The sequence below is a fragment of the Drosophila innubila genome (genome assembly GCF_004354385.1).
Source record: "Drosophila innubila isolate TH190305 chromosome 2R unlocalized genomic scaffold, UK_Dinn_1.0 1_C_2R, whole genome shotgun sequence".
Lineage (NCBI taxonomy): Eukaryota > Metazoa > Arthropoda > Insecta > Diptera > Drosophilidae > Drosophila > Drosophila innubila.
Genome location: NW_022995374.1, coordinates 3,948,491 through 3,972,503, shown reverse-complemented (window position 1 = coordinate 3,972,503; position 24,013 = coordinate 3,948,491). Strand labels below are relative to the sequence as shown.

Below are 24,013 nucleotides of genomic sequence, written 5' to 3'. Positions count from 1 at the left end.
TCAAATGCTGATCGCCAATATGTTCCTATTTGTCGCTGATATTTCCTAGATAACTGGATAGTTTTTGATACATGCTTCTTGGGCTCATCAGATTTGTTACTTGTTTGGTTTTAACTACATTTAATAACAATGTATAAACATATGCTGGTAGAAATTATGTATACAATATATCCTTATTTTTAGCATGCCTTAGCCTATATATATATATATATATTAAATATTTTAATTGGACGTCAGCCTCAATGCAATCATCCAAAGGATATAAGAAAATCCATAACCACAGTAATGCAATCGCTTAATTTGGTTATTTCGCCTTAACCAGCTAAACCATTTATTCAATTTATTACTGAGTAATCATTATCATTAAATATTTGTTCATCACAATTCACTTTGCATCTGCCAGATATTTATTTGTTCATTTACAAAGCGCCCTCAAATAGCGCATTTTTCTTAAGGTTTTCGGTCTTTTGAATAACTTGTAATTGCTAAGCACATCGAATAAAAACGCCAACAAATTAAATATCAATTTGTTTTTTCACATTTCAAACTCACACAAAAATTTCAAACATTCAATTGTTTAAAAAACATTTAGTTATTTGAGCTATTAAATAAACACCTAATGCTTCTGCTAATACTCATATTAAATGTACTTTTTAATTAGTTTAATTTGATTTGCTCTTCATTTTGGCAATAGGCATGCACCCTGTATTATCCTTAAATAACTCTTAAGCATTTGTCCTTTTTGTGTTAAAGTGTATCTTCTCCAATTGAAATCATTATAAACTATGCGGTAAACTTGCACAACAAGAACTATCATAAACATTAATTAGTACCTCACTTTGCATAATAAATTGTTCTATTTATAGCTGCAATTTTACAATTTACCTTGGCTATTTTCGTTTGTGAAAATGGCAGAAAGGAAAGTGCCATAAATTGCTCAAGCATTTCTATGCTTTGGCGTGCTTAAAAAAGGTCAACATGGGGAGCTACTTTCCTCCTCTTTCCTCTCCTTCCCACCCTTTAGCTGCTCAAAGCAACCTGAGTGGCATGTGCTATCAAAGAACTCGCTGTGTGCAACATAATCAACTCTTGCAACCATATTTAAATTGTAAGATTGTTGCCATAATTTTTATATTTTCTTCTTGCTTATAAACTACATTCAAACATTAAAATACATTGTATTTAAATAACTCTAATGCCAAACATTTTCCCACATTTGCACGGTCTTATGTCTACGTTTTAATAATCTATTTTTAAAGCTATCGCAATGATTATGAATAATTGTACTGGAAATAAAAATAAACATAATTAACTTAGTTTTCTTACGAGAACTCCACATTTCACAGAGCTATTATTTTGTCATCAAAGGAACTGTATGAATTCGACTGACTTTCAAGATCTCCTTCAAGACGGTCGCATATCTTTTAAATTCCTAACACAAAATTGCTATCTAATAGAAACGAAAATTTATGACAAAATCAAATTGGCATTATAAAATGTCATCTTCATAAATATACTCTATATTTATTTAAAAAATATGTTATATTAAAAAAAGAAGATTTTAAATAATACTGGTCCCATGCAAACCATGCAAATAATGTTAAGAATAGGTTCTTATGTTTAATATCCTGCAATATTCATGAAATTTAATATATATATTTTATTTTTTCTTTATTTACGTAAGATTTAAGAGAAGGGATTTTTATTTTTAATCCGCCGCAGTAGTTTTATTAGTAATGATAATCTAGTAAGTTATTATCAAACTGCACATAGACTATAATTAAATCGAATACTCAAGAGAATCTCTAATGTAACGGCAAATTGAGCAACATAACTTATTGAATTTACAATAGTCCGAATTCTCGTATTTAGCTCATTTAAATGGTCTGTCTTTACTGCCAGCTGTTTTACTCTCGTAATTCACTGCCATTTATTATTAATAATTGTTACTTATTGTAATTAATATTATTTCATAATGTGCGCATAAATTTATGCGCTTGATGTTTAATTTGGCATGCGAGAATTTACTGCAAATTACAATCATCGGATGCGTTGTTAATTTGCTGCTTGGTCTTGCGTGATGCACGGCGTATGAGTGATCTGTAAATGAAATTAGCAAATAAATGTTGTGAGTTTAATGAGTGTGATTTATATTTAGATCTGTGTTGCATTCACCTGGAACGTGGCTTCAATTTTGCCTCTGCACTGGTACTTGCCACATCGACAGCATCCACCAGATTTGACTTTTTATCACCGCCTATTGCGGGACTATTCATGCGATTTTTATCTGCAAGCAATACAGGAAAAATGGTTAAATTTATATTATGTGTTATATCTATATCCGTTGCTTAAAAAATAAGTAAAAGTGAGGAGAGGGAGGCATCTCCGACCCTATATTGTATATATATTCTTGATCAGCGTCAACAGCCGAGTCGATATAGCCATGTCCCCTTCCGCCCCAAAAAATAGCGAAAAGCCACCACGTTTTCTATTAATATTATCTATTATCACACTTAATCGCAGCAAGATCGGTCAAGTAGAACGGCAGTAATAGCTAACCAAAGTTATTAAAAACTAAGGCAATACAAGCACACAAAAGTATGCTTTAGTTTTTTATAGTTAGTAATTACTATAAAGTACTTTAATATAAATTGAAATAAGTAACGGGTATTCTTTTGTCATGATTTCAACTATAGCCTTTCCGACTTTTTTAAAAATAAATTCAGTTAGCTAGTGAATTTATCAACTCACCAATATGCCAATATTTTCAAATTATTATCAGAGTTTACTATAGTTCCAAATTATTTGAATATTAATATATAAGAAAATCTAATTTCCAGGTAGCGTTGCCATGCAGATGCTCCTTCTCCCCTCCATAGTGTCAAACAGGTCTAACAGAAGTACGGCCTTAAATGATTCTCGTTACTGGCCCCTTTTAATGAAAGGATATTTCCGAACCAGGCAGCAGGTATTTCCACAGAATATTGCTGCATCGATTTCGCCCGAAATCTGCGTAGTTACGCACAGCAATTAGCTGATGTGAAATGTTTCGTTTGGCAACTGAAATCGGAGAAAGCGCAGAATTCGGGGAAATGCATTTCACAGCTGAGTTTCAGCTGAAGTTGTTATTTTCATAGACACGACTTGAGGTCGAATTGCGTTTAACTGAGTCCATAATGAATGTTTAACCAAGTTCCTTTTGAAGTTTCTACTTTGCTTGTTTGCTCCCAAAAGTATGCAAGGAAAATGTTTTGTAAAATGTTAAAATTTGATATTCCCATGGGAGACGGAAACTTTATGTGTTTTTAACGACAAACTCTAGACAAAAAATATTTATGTATCGTATCTTGATGTACAAGGTATGCTATTTCATTTCTCGCCAATATATTGTAATCTGAAGCCAGAGAAAACGACTTTGCTCTAAGGCAAATTGATGCGATTGAACTGCGCTTATTGATTATATGATTCGATATCCATTTAAAGCGCTTTCAGTCAAACCGTTCAACCTGAAACAAAAGGTGTAATCTAGCATGATGATGAGTAAATATTTACGACAGTCAGCGCGTTAAAGCAGAAGAGTGCTGCTAGTAAACAATTGGCTAAAAGTGAAGCTATTGAACCAGATACTTGTTGTAGAGTTGGCTACTCGTAGAGCATAAGTTCTTTAAGTATTTCATTAGCCGTAATGAGTTCATAAATTCAAACTTGTTATTTCTTCAACAAAGTTTCGAATTTAATGGTAAACGTAAAGTTACTAATGAATTTCTCAAGGGTTTCCCATTAATTTTCCATTTAGATTTTCGTTGAACGCACCCAAAGGAATTGAGAATAAGATATTCTTTAAAATGTATAATATCGCACATATTTTGTTGAACTTTTGAACCTCATAATATATGCATGAGAATCTACGAGTGTGTACAGTTGTGTCAAGTGCAAACAAAATGGCTGACAGCGCCATTGTTACTACTGTTGTTGTTGTTGTTGTTGTTTTTTGATGCTGTCGCTGACACAAAACGCGCGAAAAATGCTTTAAAAACTGCTAGAATCATGGGAAATTCGAGTTTAGTGAGTCGCCTGGCCACACGCTGTGTATCAACACACACACTACACCGCACACACACAGATATAGTAAGAGAGCGCATTGTGTGTAATTGTGTATGTGCCGGTTTGTTGCTTTTTTGGCTTATTACACGCTTGTGCTACAAATTCACATAGTAAACCCATTCGGGCACAAAGGCAAACACACACTTTTACACATCCACACACTTAGATGGAATATCCAAGTACTACGAGTAATAAAAGTACGAATATTCCGACAGTCTGAATGGGGGAAAACGAAGTCCCCCGAAAAATTGTGCATATGTGGCAGCATTTGGAGACGGCAGTACAACAGAAATTTAAATTACATTTTTATTTTTAATACCCAGTACACAACAAAGCGTATAGTATAATGTACTTGAAGGTAAGAAACGAAAATATTAAGAATTTAAAAAAAATTGTGTTCTATTTAGATTAAAAGCAAAATACGATTAGATCTAAAAGAGCTAGATGTATAGGAAATTGGCTGAGCTAATGGCAGGCAAAGGAAATGGAAAGGAATATAATAATAATTCGATATAAATAACGATTTGAATCGCTAATATGAAAAAATGGATGCATTAAAATAAAGATTACGAGTAAAGCATATCATATTGTATTTTGAATAAATATTCAAATTCGTTTAATAAATAGTTATACTTTTAATATCATGACAATAAAAATTGAAATGTAAATACACAGTATTTACTAGTCGACTACTGCTACTTACAACTAAACAAAATTTATTCATTATTTAATTTTTTTTTCAAGTGTTTCACAAAAGGTTTTCATCAGGAGACGCGTTCACTCGTGTTGCAAATGGCTAAAAACATAAGTAACTCGCCAGCTGTAAGCATTTGTTGTTAAACAAAACTTTTGCTGTGATAGCAGCGATACAAATAACGATGTAGCAGGCAGTGTGGCAAGTGCGGCATTCTTCGCTCTACCAACGAGCATGTAAAAGTTTCAATTGAGTTACAATTTCAGTTGGCTGACTGTGAATAAAACTGCTTGCGGTTGTGTTGGCCCAAAAGCCACAGACCCAAACCACATTAAGTCTGACGACTGACGACTGCAGTCTCGACATGTGTGGTAAGAGGAAGAGGGAGGGTGGGGAGAGGGGAGAGTGGAGATGGGGGCAATTCTAGGCTAGGCAGACATTCGCTAGCAAATGCTCCTTAGACTGGCTCTTTGGCTTTGGGCCTCACTCACAAAGCGCTTACGCGCCCAGACATTTTTTATGGGCCATCACCCATACACTGATAAAAAAAATGTTCTAAAATCAAGATTTTGGTCTCAGAACAAAGAATTTTGGACAAAAAAATGGGTTGAGAACATAAAGTTCTTAAATTAAGAAAACACCTCTTGGATTTCTTGATTTCAAATGAAACCAAGTTCTTGTTTTTAGAATAAATGTTCTTAAAATTAAAATCAAAAAATAAAAACAATTAAAAATGATTTTTTTTTGTAATTTAAAATTTTTTGTTGTTAAATTTTGATTTTTATGCATTGTATTCTGTCTTGATAATTTTTTAAATGTTATTTTAATTTGTTACGAGTGGGATTTGAACCGCTTCACAAACTGAATCGGTTTCCTTAACCAGAGCGGACGGGTCCACCATTTGTTTTATATAAATATTCTTAGTATTAGTAATATGGTATTAAAATGTTCTTATTTTAAGAACAAAATATTTAAGATGAATGTTCTTGATTTAAGAAGATGGTCTTTTTTTTCAGTGTACAGACACACGCGCTTAGGCCATTGAGCTGTCAGAACACACGCACACTCACACATTCACAGTGTAAATGAACTAACACACCTTAAAGCAGAACGTGAATGATTTGTTTTTGCATTTGCCGCAATGTGCCAAGTATTTTCAAGGCAATTACTTCTTATGGCCTCAATTCGCGTGATTAACTGCTCAGACCTATTTTGTGTGGTAAGGACTTGGATTTTCGATATGGGTGAAACCACTGTCTGCCTACCTTACTCCCAGCTGAATCAGGTGTTGCTAAAAAAAAAGGGAGAGTTACTTTGACTTCGACTTATACACATACTTAATGCCATCGAAGCTGACGCAGCTTTGTCATTCGTGTTGTCACAAGTATTTGCTTTAATTTGACTTTTGACCTTCAGCTTTTGGACACACACACACTTGAACTGTGCTGTCATCGGCAGTTGTTGCTGTCAAATTGGACAATACTTGTCTCAATTTGACCAAAAATAATTTACGAATTTGCCCCCTGTTGCTTTATTTACACACATTTAATGTGTGCACATGTGAGTGTGCTTGTGTGTGTATATGTACACAAAAGCAAACAGCAGGCATTACAAATTGTTTGGCAGCATTTTGGGCCAACTCGAGAGTTGACTTGACTCGGACTTGAGCTGCGATTAAAGCTTTAAATTGCATTTAATTTCCACTCTGTTTTGCTGGCGGCCAACTTTGCACTTCATTTAAATGACTTTCGTGGGCAGAAAGGCAGGCAAAAAGGCAGGGAGAGGGAGGTGGAGGGTTGTCCAAGTTAAATTTTATCAAATGCCGCCAGCAAACAATTAAATTATTGACCAAGACACCGCACACTGGTGCCGCAGGCCGAAAAGCGGGGCTTAAATTAATTTCTTGACAAACAATTAATATATGCATCGATAGAGCAGTTCTCAAGAATTACGTATACAAAAGGTTATTAAAATCAAATAAGAATTGTGGGCGTGGCTGCCTCTCAAAGTTGACCCATTTTTAAATTTTACGAAAAAATTTAAAGCTGAATTATAGACAAGTTATGCGACCGATCTTAGTGTTTTTGGTGTCATCTGTAAAGTATGTTCAATGCTAATGAAATACTAAAGAAATTTGTTTCTTTAGCTGTTTACTTTTGTACCAGCAATGTTAATAAAAAGCACTTAAATTAGACTATATTTTAACTTAAACGGATGATAGCTAGCTTCCGCCTATCAACTTGTGCAAAGAGTTATTTTGAAGCTTATGAAGTTTTCTATCAAATGCTTTTTAAATTTTTTAAAAATCTTTACTGGTTCAAAAGATATGATTTTTGCAACGCAAACTAAATAATGACCCACTGTGCACCTAAGAGGGGGGGAGGGGAAGCATCCTAACAACTGTTAAGCACGGAAATTGTATTCATTATTTTGTTGAAACCCCAGTGGGGCGTTGGGCGTTGGACGAGGGGCGTGGCCGGGAGTAGTGCGTGCCACTTTGGCAGCATTAATTAACTGTTTATTTATATATTTGTAACAGGCATTGCTGCGAAAATTGAAAACTTCGCGTCTTCTGTAACTCGGACATTTTCCCCTCTCTCACAAACACACATACCCACACACACACAAGCACATACAAAAGTGCAGAATAAAAGTTTTTAATGAGATAATATAAGTGGGTGATGGAAATTAAATGCTTTTACGGCTAATTAGAAGGTCAAGATATTTACATAATTAATACACGTGCTGCTCAACTTTTATCAGACTTTCGACGGATTCTTATTAATGTCTGAGAAAGGCTCGACTTTTCACTCACAGAAAAGGTCAGTTCGCAAGTTCAAACAAGATGAATTACCAATTAATTTCAATACAAGCTTAAATTATAGAAATCATTAAAAATAATCCTTTTAAGCTGCAGCGTTCAAAACTTAAGTGCATCAACAAACAAACACTTGAACTTGTATAACAAGTTAATAACATAAAGACATAAATGAGTTCCTATTATTATAGGAATAAATAAATTGAATTCTTATTTAATATTTTAGATATTTAAATACAATTATTGTTGTACCGCCTGTGGTCTAATGATTCAGTTTTAGCTAGACAACAAATATGTTCCTTTTTTTTAAAAATGTCAAAATTCCCAATTTGCATTTAAAAAATTTTTTTTTTGACGTTACTAAATATGAAATTACCTTTTATGGTTTGTTAGGACACAGAAAATAACCTAGTCGAAAAGTTTTACTTGTTTGTTGCAAGCTAAAATTATTATTAACTATTTCGAAAAATATTTCAAAAATTTGTACAAGTATTGCTTAGAGTTTCCCAGTTTAAACTTGTACAAAAAATTCTTGCGAAGTACAGAAAACAATTTTTAACTTCTTTTCTTATACTTATTCTTTGTCTTTATCTTTGTCGCTGTGTTATGCTTGTATTTTTCTTCGCTTTGTTAAGTCTCTTGTTGTATTGCTTTGCCGCACGATACAAGTATAAATATAAATATAAATAATTGAAAGGGTTTGTCTTATTTGAATTCTCATTCCCTGACAACGGGACAGGTTTTGGTTGTGCCTTTATTATTATTTTTCTTTTATGTGCGTTTGCCAAATTTTAACAATTAATTTGGGTCAAATGCAGAAGAACAGTTGACTGGAATGTTAATTACACTCAATTAGCCAAATTGTCGACAATTTGTCAATGTTGTGTACACGTTCTGTCAAAAATTCAATTTCTGCTAATTGCAAGCTGATTTCGGGTAAAACGAGACACGAGACATGAATTAAGTACCTGTAAATATTATGACCAGGTGTGATTTAAACTTCACTTGAATACGTCATATTTAAAGCACAATTACGCAGATTAATTTCAGCAATTTTAATTTGCAAATATCAACAGCAGAAATTGTAAAATAATTGTGGAATTATGTATTTATTATGATCCTCTGCAAGTAATTAAATATGCGTATATATTTAACACTCGCATTTCCGTACAGCTGTGTTTTTGTTGTGTTACGGATTACCTGTGATACGTATACGTATATTGTTTATTTACCTGCACATAATATGCTTAATTATTGCATTAATTGCGTATCGCATTTTAATTTCGTATTAATTACATTGACTACGCCGTAGCGTCGTTTGTTTACGGTTGCATTATTCAGTAATTTGCGAACTTCACCGGCAAACTCAATAAAAACATCACTGATTTTTTATTAAATCGGCCAGCTTTCAGCTCCTTGTGCTGAGTTAAGAGTGAAGTATATGAATGCATCTGAAAGATACTCGATAAGAATAACGGCAGTCAACGGTTACTTTTGTACTTTTACTTTGCAATCAAATGGCAAATTTATATTTGAAACTGCAACAGGCACAAAGGCATTTTCTGGCAGACAAGGTCGAAATTATTTCCGTTGTCAATTACCGGCTGACAAAAGTTGCAAAAGTTTCCATTTCCAGAGAGAAGGTATAATAGACCAACTTCTAAAATCAAGAGCATTCATCTTTAATATTTTGTTCTTAAATAATTCCATTCAAAACCCATATTAATAATACTAAGAATATTAATGTAAGAAATCGAGGTTTTTAATACAAGAATAAAAATCTTACATTGTTAGCAAAGTATAAATATGTAATTTTTCAGTTTGGTTATACATCACTAATTTTTAGAAATACCAAGACAAAATAAAATATCTATAAAATAGTTTTTAACTTTTTGATTTTCTGATTTAAATTGTATTTATTCTAATATTAAGAATTTGATCTTATTCGAAATGTTCTTAAAACCAAAATGCGCTTTCTTATTCTACGAATTTAATGTTTTTTTTAGACCAAAATTCTTAGTTTTGAGACCAAACTCTTGATTTTAGAACATATCTACAGGGTATTTGTTTGTGGGTTACCTTTTTTGCAATCTGACATATTCATTTCGATTTCAGAGCAAGTCAAACAATTTGGCAGAGTCATTTTTTTGACCGCTCGTCAACAGTGAAATTTTCATAAATTCCAGGCTGTTGTTGTTGAAGGAAGACGGGCAGGAGGAGGAGCAGGGGTTGTACTTACTGCGACTGGACGATGCGCTGACGTAGGCGGAGGAGCGTCGCTTGAAACCGCTGGGCGCTGCCTCGCCGGCGGCACCGCCTGGACCGCCGCTGCTGCTGCTGGCGGGCAGGAAGCGGGAGAGGGAGAGCAGCGTCTTAAACAGTTCGGTCACATTGGTGTCCTCCTTCGCTGAGCACTCAAGCACCTTGGCCCTGCAAGCGAAAAAAATACGAAAATGAACAGATTACTGCCAAAACTATGCTTAAAGAGTTGTAAAGTTTTTAGACCAGCGGCGGAAGTCATAAATTACGTATACGTAATGCGTTTGTAGGGCAACTCGGAAATAATGACGCACATTTACATGACACTTTGTGCTAAAAAAAAACAAACAAAAAATTACCATTTTGGTCAGATTCTTCAACAATAAAAAAAGGGAATAAACGATAAAAAAATACAGGCGTGTGTGCAACTTAAAAAACTGAAACTCTGACCCATTGGCAAAAGTTTACACGACTGGCAGTTCTCCTGTAGAAAAAGTGCTATTAATATTTGTTTTTATCTACACTGAAAAAAAAGGCCAACTTCTAAAATCAAGAACATTCATCTTTAATATTTTGTTCTTAAAATAAGAACATTTTAAGACCATATTACTAAGACTAAAAATATTAATTTAATCATTTTTAATTTTTTTTATTGCTTTTAATTTGAAGAACATTTATAATAATATTATATAATATAACTTGGTCTTATTTGAAATGTTCTTAAAACCAAGATGTGTTTTTTTAATTTAAGAATTTAATGCTCTAAACAAATTTTTTTGAACAAAATTCTTAGTTTTGAGACCAATATCTTGATTTTAGAACATTTTTTTTATCAGTGTATGCAGTTAAATATGTATAGTTTTATATAATTTAAATTAATTTCTTAATTATAATCCTATTTGAAAAATTTTATTTTAACGAGTTTTTTTGGCTAGTCGACGTTAAATAAAAAATAAATAAAAGGCAATTGATTTACTGCAATATTCTCTCCGTCAATGTTGTCCTTTTGTGGTACTGTTACAGGGTATAACATGTGCAACAATTTGTTTTTTTTACAGCGTTTTTGTGGCACCCATCAACCGTGTTGGATTGGTTTTTTGTTTGTGCCACAAGCGGATAAAGCATTCAATGACAGCAGGCGACAGGACACGTAAAGCAACTGTGGCATGAACAGCAACTGGGGAAGGGGCAGGAACGGGACAACAAACTGCTGGCAGACAGCTAACGATGCCTTTAAATGGCTAAATTAGTCGTATCATGCATTTAGCCCGAGTTGCCAAGTTTGTAACTTGGCCAGTTGAACAGTTGGCCAATTGTTGGTTTGCTGTCAACAGCAACTTGTAAAAAGTGTCAAATGCCACAAAACACAGTTGTTGCAACAAGCAACCTGACACTCTAAGCAAAAGTTCTTTAACTTTTTTGAAATTTATTTAACATGCGCATATATTTTTTTTATCTCCATCAATATTTTTTTTTTTTACATATATGCACTATATTTTTCCAGTATCAATTATTAATGCAATAAGTGCAATTGCAGTAAATCAAAGTGCATGTTTTTGTTTATTAATGATTAGCATTAAAAATCAGTGAGCTTGCAAATATTAAAATGATTTGCAGTTTTCACTTTTCACCCATTTTGCTTAATAAACAACTTATACAATTACAAACATGCCAACTGAGATAAATGCACTTTGGGTTTTGTACTCGTGAAACGTTTAACCGCAGACAGACATGCAGCAACAAATTGCAACGTTCTTGCAACTGCCACGCCAACTGCAACATTTTAAGAGCCACTGAACACAGAATACAGAATACAGAACACAGAACACAGAAAATCTCAAACCACAGAGGCTTAAACCACCGGGAAAAAGTGCAAAGTTGGCACGTGAAGTGGAATTGTGTGATGAGCAGTGGCAGCTGCAAGGTCCACAGAGGGATGGGGAGCAGGGGTGCAAAGGTGTTGCAACGGAACGGTCAGGTGGACACAGGACACTGGACACTGGCGAAAAGTTCAAGGTGCGTTCCAGCCACACCATCAATCTGCTTAAATGTTTAATACCACAGAGATTCGTATGTATTTGCATACAAGTACTATATATATATATATATATCAGTATATATGTCAGTGTATGTAAATCTATGTGCATCCAGTGGTTAAGTGCGTGTGCTTATATAATTATACTCTATACACTTTGCAAGTGACTAAGGGGTAGTTCGTAGTTAAAAAAAAACCTCTTTATGAGGTAAAAGTCTAGTGGCAAAAGTCTTGCCATGTCCCAAAATTTCTGAAATCCTACTTTTTGACTAATGATATTTAATTTAATATATACATTTAAAGCAAATTAAAATAAAGGAATTATATCTTATTTTTTTTTATTTTATTTTTTTTTTTTGATACGTTCATTTATGTTATGAGCGCGCTACATGCTATTTAAAGCATTTTCAGTGCTATTTCAAGAATTAACAGAACAGATAAGTTACTGATTTTAAACATGACAGGGTTCGAGCCCAGCTTTTTTTCAAACTGTAGTTCTAGTTATGTGATAGGTCGGCGACTCATACAGCACGAAGAAATTTATTAAAAATTAAAAATTTTACCAAAAGCCCCAACGGCCCCCTAAGCTGCAATTATTTAAATTAACAACCATTTATTTCATGAACTAGGTGAGTTAGCAAACATTTTAGTATGTAAATTTGTGAGCCAAGACTATACCATTCGATCGGTATATACCTCGATCTGATCGGACAATCGTAGTAAATTTCCCATTATTAGCTGTATATATTGTTTTCGTCACTAGCGCGAACTGACGTCCGCAGTGATAAGTTATTGCGCTGTTGCCGCTTACGAACTATTTTGTGAAAATGTCCTAAGCATTCATCTATTTACTGAGTATCTGCTAGTCGCATACTTGCCATTAAAATCTTCTCACTTGGCTTTAAATAAGTTTATGCACGCTTGCTTAATCAGCAACACGAGCCATTCACGCCCTTTGCCCTCCATTCCCCGCCTTGCCCCTGCCACACAAATTATGGTAAGTGCGGCAAACACATTGCCCAGATTCAGGAAGCAAATCATCCTGCCCCAAAGGCTTCTTCTCTGCCACACTCTCTGCATCCTCCTTCTACTGCCTTGCCACGCTTTTCAGCTGTAAGTGATTTTTATGTGCGTGCAGTTTATTAAGGATACAATTATGTGTATATTCGATGTTCACAAAAAGCTACATAAGTAAAAGTGAGCGACGGAAACGGAAGTCAGCTTTAAATCGTGTTGACTGCTGACGTTGCTTCAATTTGAACAGCAAACAACAAAGTTATGTGAAAATTATCACATCAAGTTGACTGCTCAATTTGTATATGTTGAACATAAAATTTAAATATTTAAAGATTAAAATATCAACTTTGCACTTATGCTTAGTATACGAATATATATTGAGTTCTTTATATTGAAAATAAACAAGAGCTTGATTGATTTAAAATTAAAATCAAAGTTTCCCAAGAGCAATGTTTTGTTTGCCTAGAGAAAAAGAAGTTTTTATGTCAAATGGAAAATATTAGAATGCTGGGAGCTCTGATACGCAAAGTAAACTTTTACCTTTGTTTAGCTAAGTTTTGATTATTTCAGATACTTATATTCCTGGACAGGAGAGCCACTTTAAATTAAATATAAGACTGCATTCATCTAGTATAGCTATGTGCTTTTTTGTAGTAAGTCTGTTTTTAATCTTCCTTTTTGAAGCGCCAGAGTTTAAATGTTCTCCAAAACTAAAGTTTCTTCTATTGGTTTCAAAGAATCGTATTATATCATATCATATCAAGCCGTTTAAGCATTACAAAGCCACTTAAACTACTCCCAAAAATAAAATACCAATTCAGCCAAACTAATTCAATTTAAACACTTTTCCTTTTTTCCAGAAATTGTTTAAAATTTCTTGGAAAACTTAAATGTTCGAAGAGTACCCAAAGCATGGGCACTTAAGAGCGTTGTAGTATTAGTCGAAAGGACCTTGTTCCTATGCATATGCATGCATCCTTGTCTCAGTTTCACAGTTTCAGCATCATTTCAGGCTGTTTAAAATGCAAAGCGCATTTTAGCCCCAGTCGAGTGCATTGAACGGCCTTGCAAAGAGGGGAATATCAATTGAAAATGCTTTGAGAGCCGCATATAAAATGCGTGGCAATTAGGGTATACTCTATACAGTGTCTGCTAAAAGAGGACATTCAATAGAATTTGCTGCGCTGTCCAACCAACAAACTAATTTGCAATTTTCATTGCAATGCTGAAACCCATATTTTTCCGGAGAAAATGGCATTTAACAAGGTCCAAATGATTTTCGGCGGTTGCAAGCAACGAACCGAAGTTGCCACGCCCACCTTTTGCCACGGCAACTCATGGCTGGTTGTCACGCTTTTTGTCGCTTAATTTCATTTGTTGCATTTAATTGCATTTGTCGCGGTTGCAACAGCTGCTGCCACCATTTGGGGCAGGCAACTATTCGTGTTGCAGCTACGTTTCACATTTGTTTCGCCTGCACAAATTTATAGCCCATTTTATTACACTTTTTTACTTGACATTACTTATGAAAATTGCTGCTTTACGGCTTTATTTTGTCCTGCTTTCATTATATAACTTTTAGAATTTGTGGTAATTGCAGTAGTTGTAACATTTGCAATTTGTATTCCCCCCGTTTGAATGGGAAATTAAAGCATTGAGTCTTAACTCACCTGAGCCGTGGCAATTCACAGAATACCCAATCTGTGACCTCCTCCTGCCTGACCTCTCTGTGGGAGTTGGCCAAGTCGGCTTTGTTGCCAGCTATGACAATGGGAATGTCCTGTAAATGATGAAGAGAGTGAAGAGTTAGTCATACTACAATACTTTATACCTAAAGGGAAGCATTCACTGCGAGAGGATTGTGCTTGGAAACAGGTTCAAAGCCAAGCTGCTGACAAAGAAAACTCGACTATAATTGACACTCACGCACAAAGGCAGCGCAGCGACAACGAGAAAACAACAACAACAAAAAGCAAGCAAACAAAAAAAATAAAAAAAACACAAAAATAAACAAGGCGGAAAGGCTATAGTCGAGATCCCGACCGTAGAATACCCGTGACTTATTTCAAAGTATTTTTATAGAAAATACTAGCTAAAAAAACTACTGCATACTTTTTGGTGCCTGTATTGCCTTAATTGTTAATAACTTTGGTTAGCTATTACTGCCGTTCTACTTGTCCGAACTTACTGAGGTTAATTGCGATAATAGATAATATTAATAGATACCGTTAATAACCATAAAAATGTAATATCTTAAAAACTATAGGTGGTTTTTTGCGATTTTCGGGGGTGTAAGGCGGCTTGGCAGGAATTTAACACAAACTTGACCTGCGTAGAGCTTGTAGAAGTCTGTGTGCCAAATTTGGTTACGCTAGCTCTTATAGTCTCTGAGATCCTTTTCTACTTACGGACAGCCGGACAGACGGACGGACAGACGGACGGACAGACGTACGGACGGACGGACCTGGCTGCTCGACTTGTCTGTTGATGCTGATCAATAACATATTTACTTTATAGGGTCGGAGATGCCACATTTCATTACACAATATACCCTTTTACTTATTTTCTAAGTAATGGGTATAAAAGCAACAACAATAGATTTGTGAAAAGCTACCAGCGTAAAACCAAATTCATAGCCCAAAAGACTTGGAACAAGTTTTAATTTTTAATTGCATTGGGGCATTGAAATTGGTAAACATGGCGTATGAGGAATTTTTCTCATAACAAATATATTTTTTAATTCAATTCGCGCTTGTCAGCTACAGCTACAGCTACAGCTACAGCTATAGCTGTGCTAATTGCATTCAAAATGCAAAGGCAAATGCCATGTGGCAAACTCACCTGAAAGTCGGCGCGTTGTTCGCGGATCTCCTCGAAACATTGTTTGACACACTGAAAACTGGGCGCCGATGTCGTCGCATAGACCAACATGAAGGCGTGGGCCGTCGCAATGGAGAGGCGTCGCATGGCGGGGAATTGCATGTCACCGGATGTGTCCAAAATGTCCACCTGCAACAAGCAGCAAACAAAATTTCAAATATTTTCAGCGCATAAGAAAAGACCGCATAATTGAATACTTGACAAAATGAAACAAATTGAATAAAAATATTAATTTATAGCACAAACGTTAAGGTCTATAATTTATCGATCAGCAGACTCACAGTCCTTTAAATATTTTAAATGCCTTACATCACGTATACGCCATGTGGCCTACGCTGCGGTTATGCTTTTAATATGCTTTCCAATATCTCGATAAGCCCATAAACAGTTTGATTTAAATGCCATAAGCTTAGCAAAAAGCATATATCGTCTATTTGAAGTGACCTGACTGAAAGCTTGCGCACGAAATTTAATTTAAATTCAAATATGAAATTCTAAACTCAGCAATCCTTATCTTGTTAGTAACTTTATGGCAAAATTCATTTCATAAATTGATTTCATGCTTCTGTTGCCGACGGAAACGCAATAAACTTGCAAAAAAAGGTAATTGTTTCTAAATGGATTATCGGACATCATCGAAAGAGGTTTTTTGACCATCGAATATTAAAAATCAAAAACAACAAAACATCTGGCAAAATATATATAAAAAATAAAAAAGAATAGCACACATTCCGCACGGAAAGTTAATTGAAAGTCTAGAAAAACACTTCACTATGGAATTGACTGTAGTCCCTTTTTTTCTGGCCATAAACTCATTTAATTTATGTTTTCAGACTGTATATATATAATTTAGCTGTTATGCGGTAAACAAATATAGTTAAAGTATAGTATATGGATTTTATTTATGCATTGACCGCAATCATATTTCATATTTAACACTCATTTCTTTAAAGCTAAGTTACTTTTGTTTCTGATGTGTTTAAATAAACTTTAATCCGCTTTATTTTGGATCTGGCAAAAAGATTCAACATCTGCATTAGACAAATCTGGCAAAGTTGGCATTTCATTTTTAAATTTAAATTGAACTGTTTTGGCACAAAAATTTGTCAATGACAGCGAGCCGAGAACACAGACAAATGAACAGTGATTGTCAGACAGAAAGAGGCAAAAAAAAAAAATGTTTAAAATGTACACTGATAAAAAACAGATTCTAAAAGCAAGATCAAGAATCAAGGTCTTAGAAATGCGTCAAAAACATAATATTATTAATAATATTATAATATAAACACATTTTGGTATTGAGAACATTTTTAATAAGAGCAAGTTCTTACTACAAGAATAAATGCTTTTAAAATTGAAGTCAAGAAATAAAAACAATAAGGACAAGTTTTTAATTCATATATTTTTTAATTGTTTTTTTTTTATACCTATACATTTTATTCTGGCTTGGTAGCTTTATAAATGTTATTAATGTATGTTTTTCATTGTGAAGACTGGGACTCGCACCCGTGCTTAACAAATTTTACTTTCCTGACAATTTAAGATTTATTTTTATTCTTGTATTAAGAACTGCAATTTTTAAGATTTCTATTTTTGGTATTAGTAATATGGTCTTAAAATGGTCTTATTTTGGGAACCAAATATTTTATACTTGTATTAAGAATTGAGATTTTTTTTATTTATATTTATGGTATTAGTAATATGATCTTAAAATGGTCTTATTTTAAGAACGAAATATTTAAGATGAAAATTTTTAAATTTAGAACTTAATTTTTTTTCAGTGTAAATGTATTTCGATAGCGATGTCGTTCAATGCTCAGTTGATGCCAACTAATCCCAAGTGTCAGCATCTCGTTTACGCATTGTTCCCCAGACAGTCAGGCAGTCAGGGTGTCAGAGAGTCAGTTAGTGAGTCAGGCTCGACCCCCAATTGGCCAACAGCCGCAATGTCAACAGCATACAAAAGCTGAGCATTTAACGATGGCGGTTTATAGCGACACTCAACTGACACGTTTATGCGGCAGCAACCAGGAGCAGGAGATGGGAGACAGGAGCCAGGAGACAGTAGCCTGGAGCCTGGAATACCGACCTGGAGCTGGCGGGGTCTATTGTTCGGTTAGAGGCCATTGTTCGGCAATTTGTAGCGCATTGTTGCACTAACTTTATTAAAAATGCGCGAAAATGCGTGCAAAACATATACACAGATTTCTGATCAAGGCAAGCTTTGGCATTGTTCATATTCCAGCTGCGTTGACACAAAATTGCCATTAAGGTCGCGCTGTTGTGGCCACAAAACGCTCAACTTGTACTCGTATTGCCGTGTAACGTGCCTCTCATTCGATGTAATGTGCCACAACCGCAGCGGGTTGCAACAACACGAAAGAACAATCTGTTAAACGCAACCTCATGTCCGGGGCTTTAGTTGTGTGGTCCACAAGTAACTTTGATGAAAGCCAGACAAACAGCGAAGAAGCATTCCATATCAAATTGGTTTCAAAGCCGAATAACACACGGCGTATGCGCAATGTGAGCTGCTTTGAATGTACGCGTGCTTGCGGCGGGTAAATTCAATCAAATGTTTGGCATTTCCGTTCAACTTTAAACTAACAACAGAAAGTATTAGTTGCAATCCGGTAACAGAGCTTCAGGCAGCCTTTGGCCAGGCTATCAAGCGTAAAAATGAAATTAATTAAAACAAAAATGCTAGCGATGATGACATTGTCGATGTTGGCAAACGACGCCACCACCAAGGGTGACAATGTCGCCATTGCCATCACCATCATCAACACGATCATTATCATCATCGCCCTCAACGCAGTTTAGTCAACATCAATTTAGCGTGTGTCCTGCCATGGCAACCAACGGCAACATCAAACAAGCAAGAGCTCTTTAGAGGAGTTCCCGACTAAAGGATACCCGTGATTAACTTCAAATATAAAATAATTGTATCTATGAGCTATTAAAAGCCAACTGCAAAAAATATTGCATACTCTCAGGCGCTCGCTTTTAAATTTAAGAATGACAGAACTACACAGCAAAAAAGTCCCGGGATGAAATCAATGCGGTGTCCTAAGTACGGAAATCCTGCTTTACAAAATTATTGATCTATGCACGATTTTTCTCAGCACGATTTTGATTTTCGAAGATTTATAAGATATTTTAGTTCGATAAATGAATTTAAAGACTTCTTTGACTTGTTGCCATTTTATCCGCATATTGTCTTAATTTAACAATAATAGCCTGAATACATCATATTAAAAACATGAGTTTACCACCAAAAAGAGCTTTCTAGGAGGTAAAAAGTTTTTTTAGTTTTATGATGACCGAATTTTGAGTCCCTGAGATACTGATTTTTATAAAACTGCGAATGTATAAAAAATACTGAGGAGTTTGTGTACTACATTTGTTTACTCTAGATTTTATAGTCCGTCAGAATCAGTTGCTTATATAGACCGTATGTCTATCGAATAGATGGACATTGCTAGATGGACTGGGCAATGGATTGTAGTCAAATTTCTACATTATACTCTCTGTCAAGTATCCTTCTTTCTCCTACATATACGAATACAATATACCCTTATACTCTACAAGTAACGGGTACAAATTGAGGAAAGCAAAGGATATAAGGGTAAAAGCCAGTAAAGACGAAAGAGAAGGAGCATCATACCTATTAATCAACTTTTTGTTACAACTTTTTGTGGCGACTCTGTGTGTTGTGTACTGTGGCTATGGCTGTGTCTACGTCTATGTTGGTGGCAACTTTGAAAACAGCGCATAATCAGCTCGTATACCAAGAGCTTGAAGGATGAAGGATGTGCTATCAAAAGTAAGTTGCCCTTACTGCCGTATATCCCATCAAAGCAGATAATATCCATAACATGTTATGCACTCAGGCGTGCATGTGCATGCGTGTGTGTGTGTGTGTGATTTTGAAGTTGCTGTAACAGTTTTGAGGCAGATGCGTGTAAATTTGATTAATGAGGAACTGCCTGTCTAACTGCGTGTCTATTCCAAGCTACGAGAATGTTTGCAGATACACTATTAATCCATTTGCCTTTCATTTAACCATTTTAGCATTTTACATATGCTCAATTTGCGTTTCTAGCACTTAAATGTTTAATCAACTTTTGATATGGCCGCAAGCATAATCAGCTTCCATACTTCCTCCTTTCCGCCTTTCAATCTCATTCATCCTGTGCCTTGTTGTTAGGGAAACGCCTTAAAGCCTCCTACGCTCAAACACGTGTCGGAATTATAAACCAAGTCTCAACTCTGGCTAACAACTTGGCATAAGCTTGTATTCGTATGTAACAGGCAAATGTGTGGGTCGAGCTAATGCTCTGAATGTAATCATGATGTTAAAACCACTTGTAATTCAGTCGGCTAGCAGGCGACTAGTCATCTCAAGTTGATGGCCAACATCAACTGCACTTTGCCCACAATTGGCCACAGCTTTGATTTAATTAGTGGCCCACTTCAAATTACTTGCTAGCATCTAAGGCACGCACACAATCCACATACTCACAGTTACCATAAACATCCAGTCGATGGCATTGTGCAACTGCAGCTGCAACACAAGTGCACTTAGGAAACAACGACTGAGAGCCAAATAACAATACTACATTCCTGGTTAAATGTCTCTCTCGGCTGTCACTTAAACCAGCAGCAATACAAATAAAAAAAAAAAAACAAATTAGAAATATTCTTATGGTGCCAACCAACTGAAATACTCTTATGGGTGTAAAATCATGTTGCTTTTGAGGAAGCTTTAAAATTTCAATGCTGCTACACTTTATATATATAATTTCAGAGGGGGGACCCTTACCATCGAAATCGAGTCATGGTTGAAAATAATTACATTTTTAAAATGAACAAAATTTGAATGCAGATTAAATTTAGAGGCCAAACCCTGATCAAAATGACATTCCGCTTGAAAATCGGTTAAAATTTGATGAAGTTTTGTGAGATCAAAGCTTTTGAAAAAATTTCAAGGGGTAGGTATGGAAAATTGGATGACAGATGGCTTCGAATCGAAAAAATATCAAATTTTCTAGATGATATAAATTTAAATGCAGAATCAATTTGGGGGCCAAATCATAATCAAAATGACATTCCGCTTTAAAATCGGTTAAGTTTTGGCAAAGTTATGAGAGATCAAAGTTTTTGAAATAATGTATGGAAAATTGGATGATAGATGGCTTAGTATCGAAAAAATATCAAATTTTCTAGATGATACAAATTTAAATGCAGAATCAATTTAGAGGCCAAATCATGATCAAAATGATATTCCGCTTAAAAATCGGTTAAATTTTGGCAAAGTTATGAGAGATCAAAGTTTTTGAAAAAATGTCAAGGGGTAAGTATGGAAAATTGGATAATAGGTGGCTTAGTATCGAAAAAATATCAAATTTTCTAGATGATAAAAATTTAAATGCAGAATTAATTAAGAGGCCAAATCATGATCAAAATGATATTCCGCTTAAAAATCGGTTAAATTTTGGCAAAGTTATGAGAGATCAAAGTTTTTGAAAAAATGTCAAGGGGTAAGTATGGAAAATTGGATGATAGATGGCTTAGTATCGAAAAAATATCAAATTTTCTAGATGATAAAAATTTAAATGCAGAATTAATTAAGAGGCCAAATCATGATAAAAATGACATTCCGCTTGAAAATCGGTTAAATTTTGGCAAAATTATGAGAGATCAAAGTTTTTGAAAAAATGTCAAGGGGTAAGTATGGAAAATTGGATAATAGGTGGCTTAGTATCGAAAAAATATCAAATTTTCTAGATGATAAAAATTTAAATGCAGAATTAATAAAGAGGCCAAATCATGATCAAAATGATATTCCGCTTAAAAATCGGTTAAGTTTTGGCAAAGTTATGAGAGATCAAAGTTTTTGAAAAAATGTCAAGGGGTAAGTATGGAAAATTGGATGATAGATGGCTTAGTATCGAAAAAATATAAAATTTTCCAGATGATAAAAATTTAAAACCAGAATCAATTTAGAGGCAAAATCATGATAAAAATGACATTCCGCTTGAAAATCGGGTCAGTTTTGATCAAGTTATGAAAGTTCGAATTGAGATCTTTTTGATAAAATGGACAATGATTTAAAAAACTCAAGGACACAGTACAGTATACGTAGAATTTATTATAATGTAAATATCCAATTTTATAATGAGTATAAATATTTTGAAAATTAATTGGAACCTTAAGATGAAATGTACCTGATTTGTAAATTTTTTAAACTCATTAAAATATAAATTATAAATAGGTCTTAGGTCTATCTCGTTTAAAAAAAATAAGAAATAATATATAAATTCTTTTCATAAATTAATATTACCTATATACTTTTGAAACATTATTATGTATACAAAGTGTGCAGACTTTATTCCATAGTTAAACATGCCACATCTCATGACCTCTTACATCTGTTAACTGTTAAATAACCTTGCTTACAGCACACATAACAATTGCAACGTGAAAGCATTGCGTTTGCTTAGTTGCACTAATGCACGCTGGACACAAAAGGTTGAGCCCTTCTGCCTCTCCCCGTGTCCCTCTGTGACCCTTATGGTGTCTTACTTACCTTTAGCGTGACGCCACCCAGGTCATATTCACGATTGTAGAGATCCTCGACGGTGGCACGATATTTGTCAGTGTAGGTCTTGAATAGGAAGCGCTTTAGAATGGAGCTTTTGCCCACTCCTGCGCCACCCAGTAACACGAGTCGAATGCGTTCCAGGTCCGCCATTTTGTAGGTGTTGTTGGTGCTTCTATTGCTGTTGCTGTTGCTGCTGTTATTTGTTGCCTACTTTCGAGCGCAGCTTATAAATCGCTTGTCGTTATACTTGTATTTATGTTTGTCTATTGTTGTCGCACAAATTTCTCCTTCGTTTGCTTTGACTGTTGCGCTATTAGGGCGATAATTCACTTGTTATTATTGTGCTGATGCATTGTGCTTTCTATCGTGCACTTCAACTTGAATTTCGTCATTATATTGGTTACTTGAATACGTTTAGGAACAGCCCCACCAACTTGATTGTATCCTGTTTGACTTGAGCTATTAAATTTGTTGAACTTATCGCCGATTTAATAACAACAGCTTAAGTTTCCGCTTTGTAACACTGACTTCCGTTTCCGCTGGGCGAGATGTGTGCGTGATGTGCTGTGGATACAAACAAAAGCAAAAACAAACTGCTTTAAAGCCAAACTCGTTTCAAATTTCGAGGGTTGTTGCCCAGAGCAACCAAATAGACGTAGAATTAAGGGAGGCAACTGATTTGGATTTTCGCGTCACGTAATTTGCGTTTGTGTTTTCGTTTTGTGGGCTTTTGTTTATTATTTTATGATAATTGCAAATTTTGGCAGTTAGCCGAAATCGGTAACATCAATATTACAAACAGCAACAACATTTTTGGCCAACTGTGTTAATCTATCTATGAACATTGCAGCGAACTTTTTGAGTTATTCGAAATTGCCGATGCGAATGTTTGCGAAATTACGAGTATATTTAAGTATTCTACATAAATTGCTATACAGTACAGTCAAAATAACTTCAAACTACTGCATTACAGTTTATTTGTGCATATATGTATCTGTGTGTGATTGTATATGTATTTGCGTTGCTGTAATCATAATCTACACACGTGTTCACATGAATATGTTCGTTGCAGGCAAAGGATGCATCCACATTTTCAAATATGATGAGCTTAAAAAATGTGTGCACGATTGCAGATACAAACACAATTTCAGCTTGATAACTTTCAGACACCCTAGAAATCAATACAGTGCAATAAGGTATGCTCTACAAATCTCGAGCAACTTATAAGCAGTGTTTTAAATTATAAAATATTTGATATAGCTTAAAATTTATTGAAATTATTTTTATATTGAATAAATAAATTGATTTATTTCGTATATAGAATTGTTAAATTAGTTGAAACTTGAAATAAATAAATGTCAGCCAATATATTAAGGATACAATTAAAAATTCATGAAGATAATTATCTTAAAAGTGTAAGACTTCTTAAAAGTACAATTAGAAAATAATTAGAAAATTCTAATTGTATAACACAAGTATACTTTACTCTATTTTGTTTATCGACTTCATCGAATAATCGTTTGGATTAACAATCTGATCTCATCTTAATCTCTCAGCTAATCGACATACACTGTACAGAGCATAGTAAATAGCTTCAAT

At 34.6% G+C, this 24,013-nt stretch overlaps 1 protein-coding gene across 1 annotated transcript; it reads right to left on the bottom strand.

Annotated features, from left to right (window-relative positions):
* Positions 1–2,024: 2,024 nt before the first annotated feature.
* LOC117785139 (GTP-binding protein Di-Ras2) lies at positions 2,025–22,564 on the bottom strand. Its single transcript, XM_034623043.1, has 6 exons — positions 22,400–22,564; positions 15,769–15,936; positions 14,598–14,707; positions 9,856–10,046; positions 2,176–2,287; positions 2,025–2,100 (listed from the first exon to the last, which is right to left on the bottom strand). Exons 1-6 carry the CDS (start codon positions 22,562–22,564, stop codon positions 2,025–2,027), a joined length of 822 nt encoding a protein of 273 aa, XP_034478934.1.
* Positions 22,565–24,013: the final 1,449 nt, after the last annotated feature.

Excerpts from the sequence above, each read along its gene's own strand:
- LOC117785139 (XM_034623043.1), bottom strand. The coding sequence starts at position 22,564 with ATGGCGGACCTGGAACGCATTCGACTCGTGTTACTGGGTGGCGCAGGA. Across the intron at positions 10,047-14,597 it reads TGTGAATTGCCACGGCTCAG|GGCCAAGGTGCTTGAGTGCT; the intron begins GTGAGTTAAGAC and ends TTTCGCTTGCAG. Across the intron at positions 2,101-2,175 it reads AAATTGAAGCCACGTTCCAG|ATCACTCATACGCCGTGCAT; the intron begins GTGAATGCAACA and ends TTTCATTTACAG.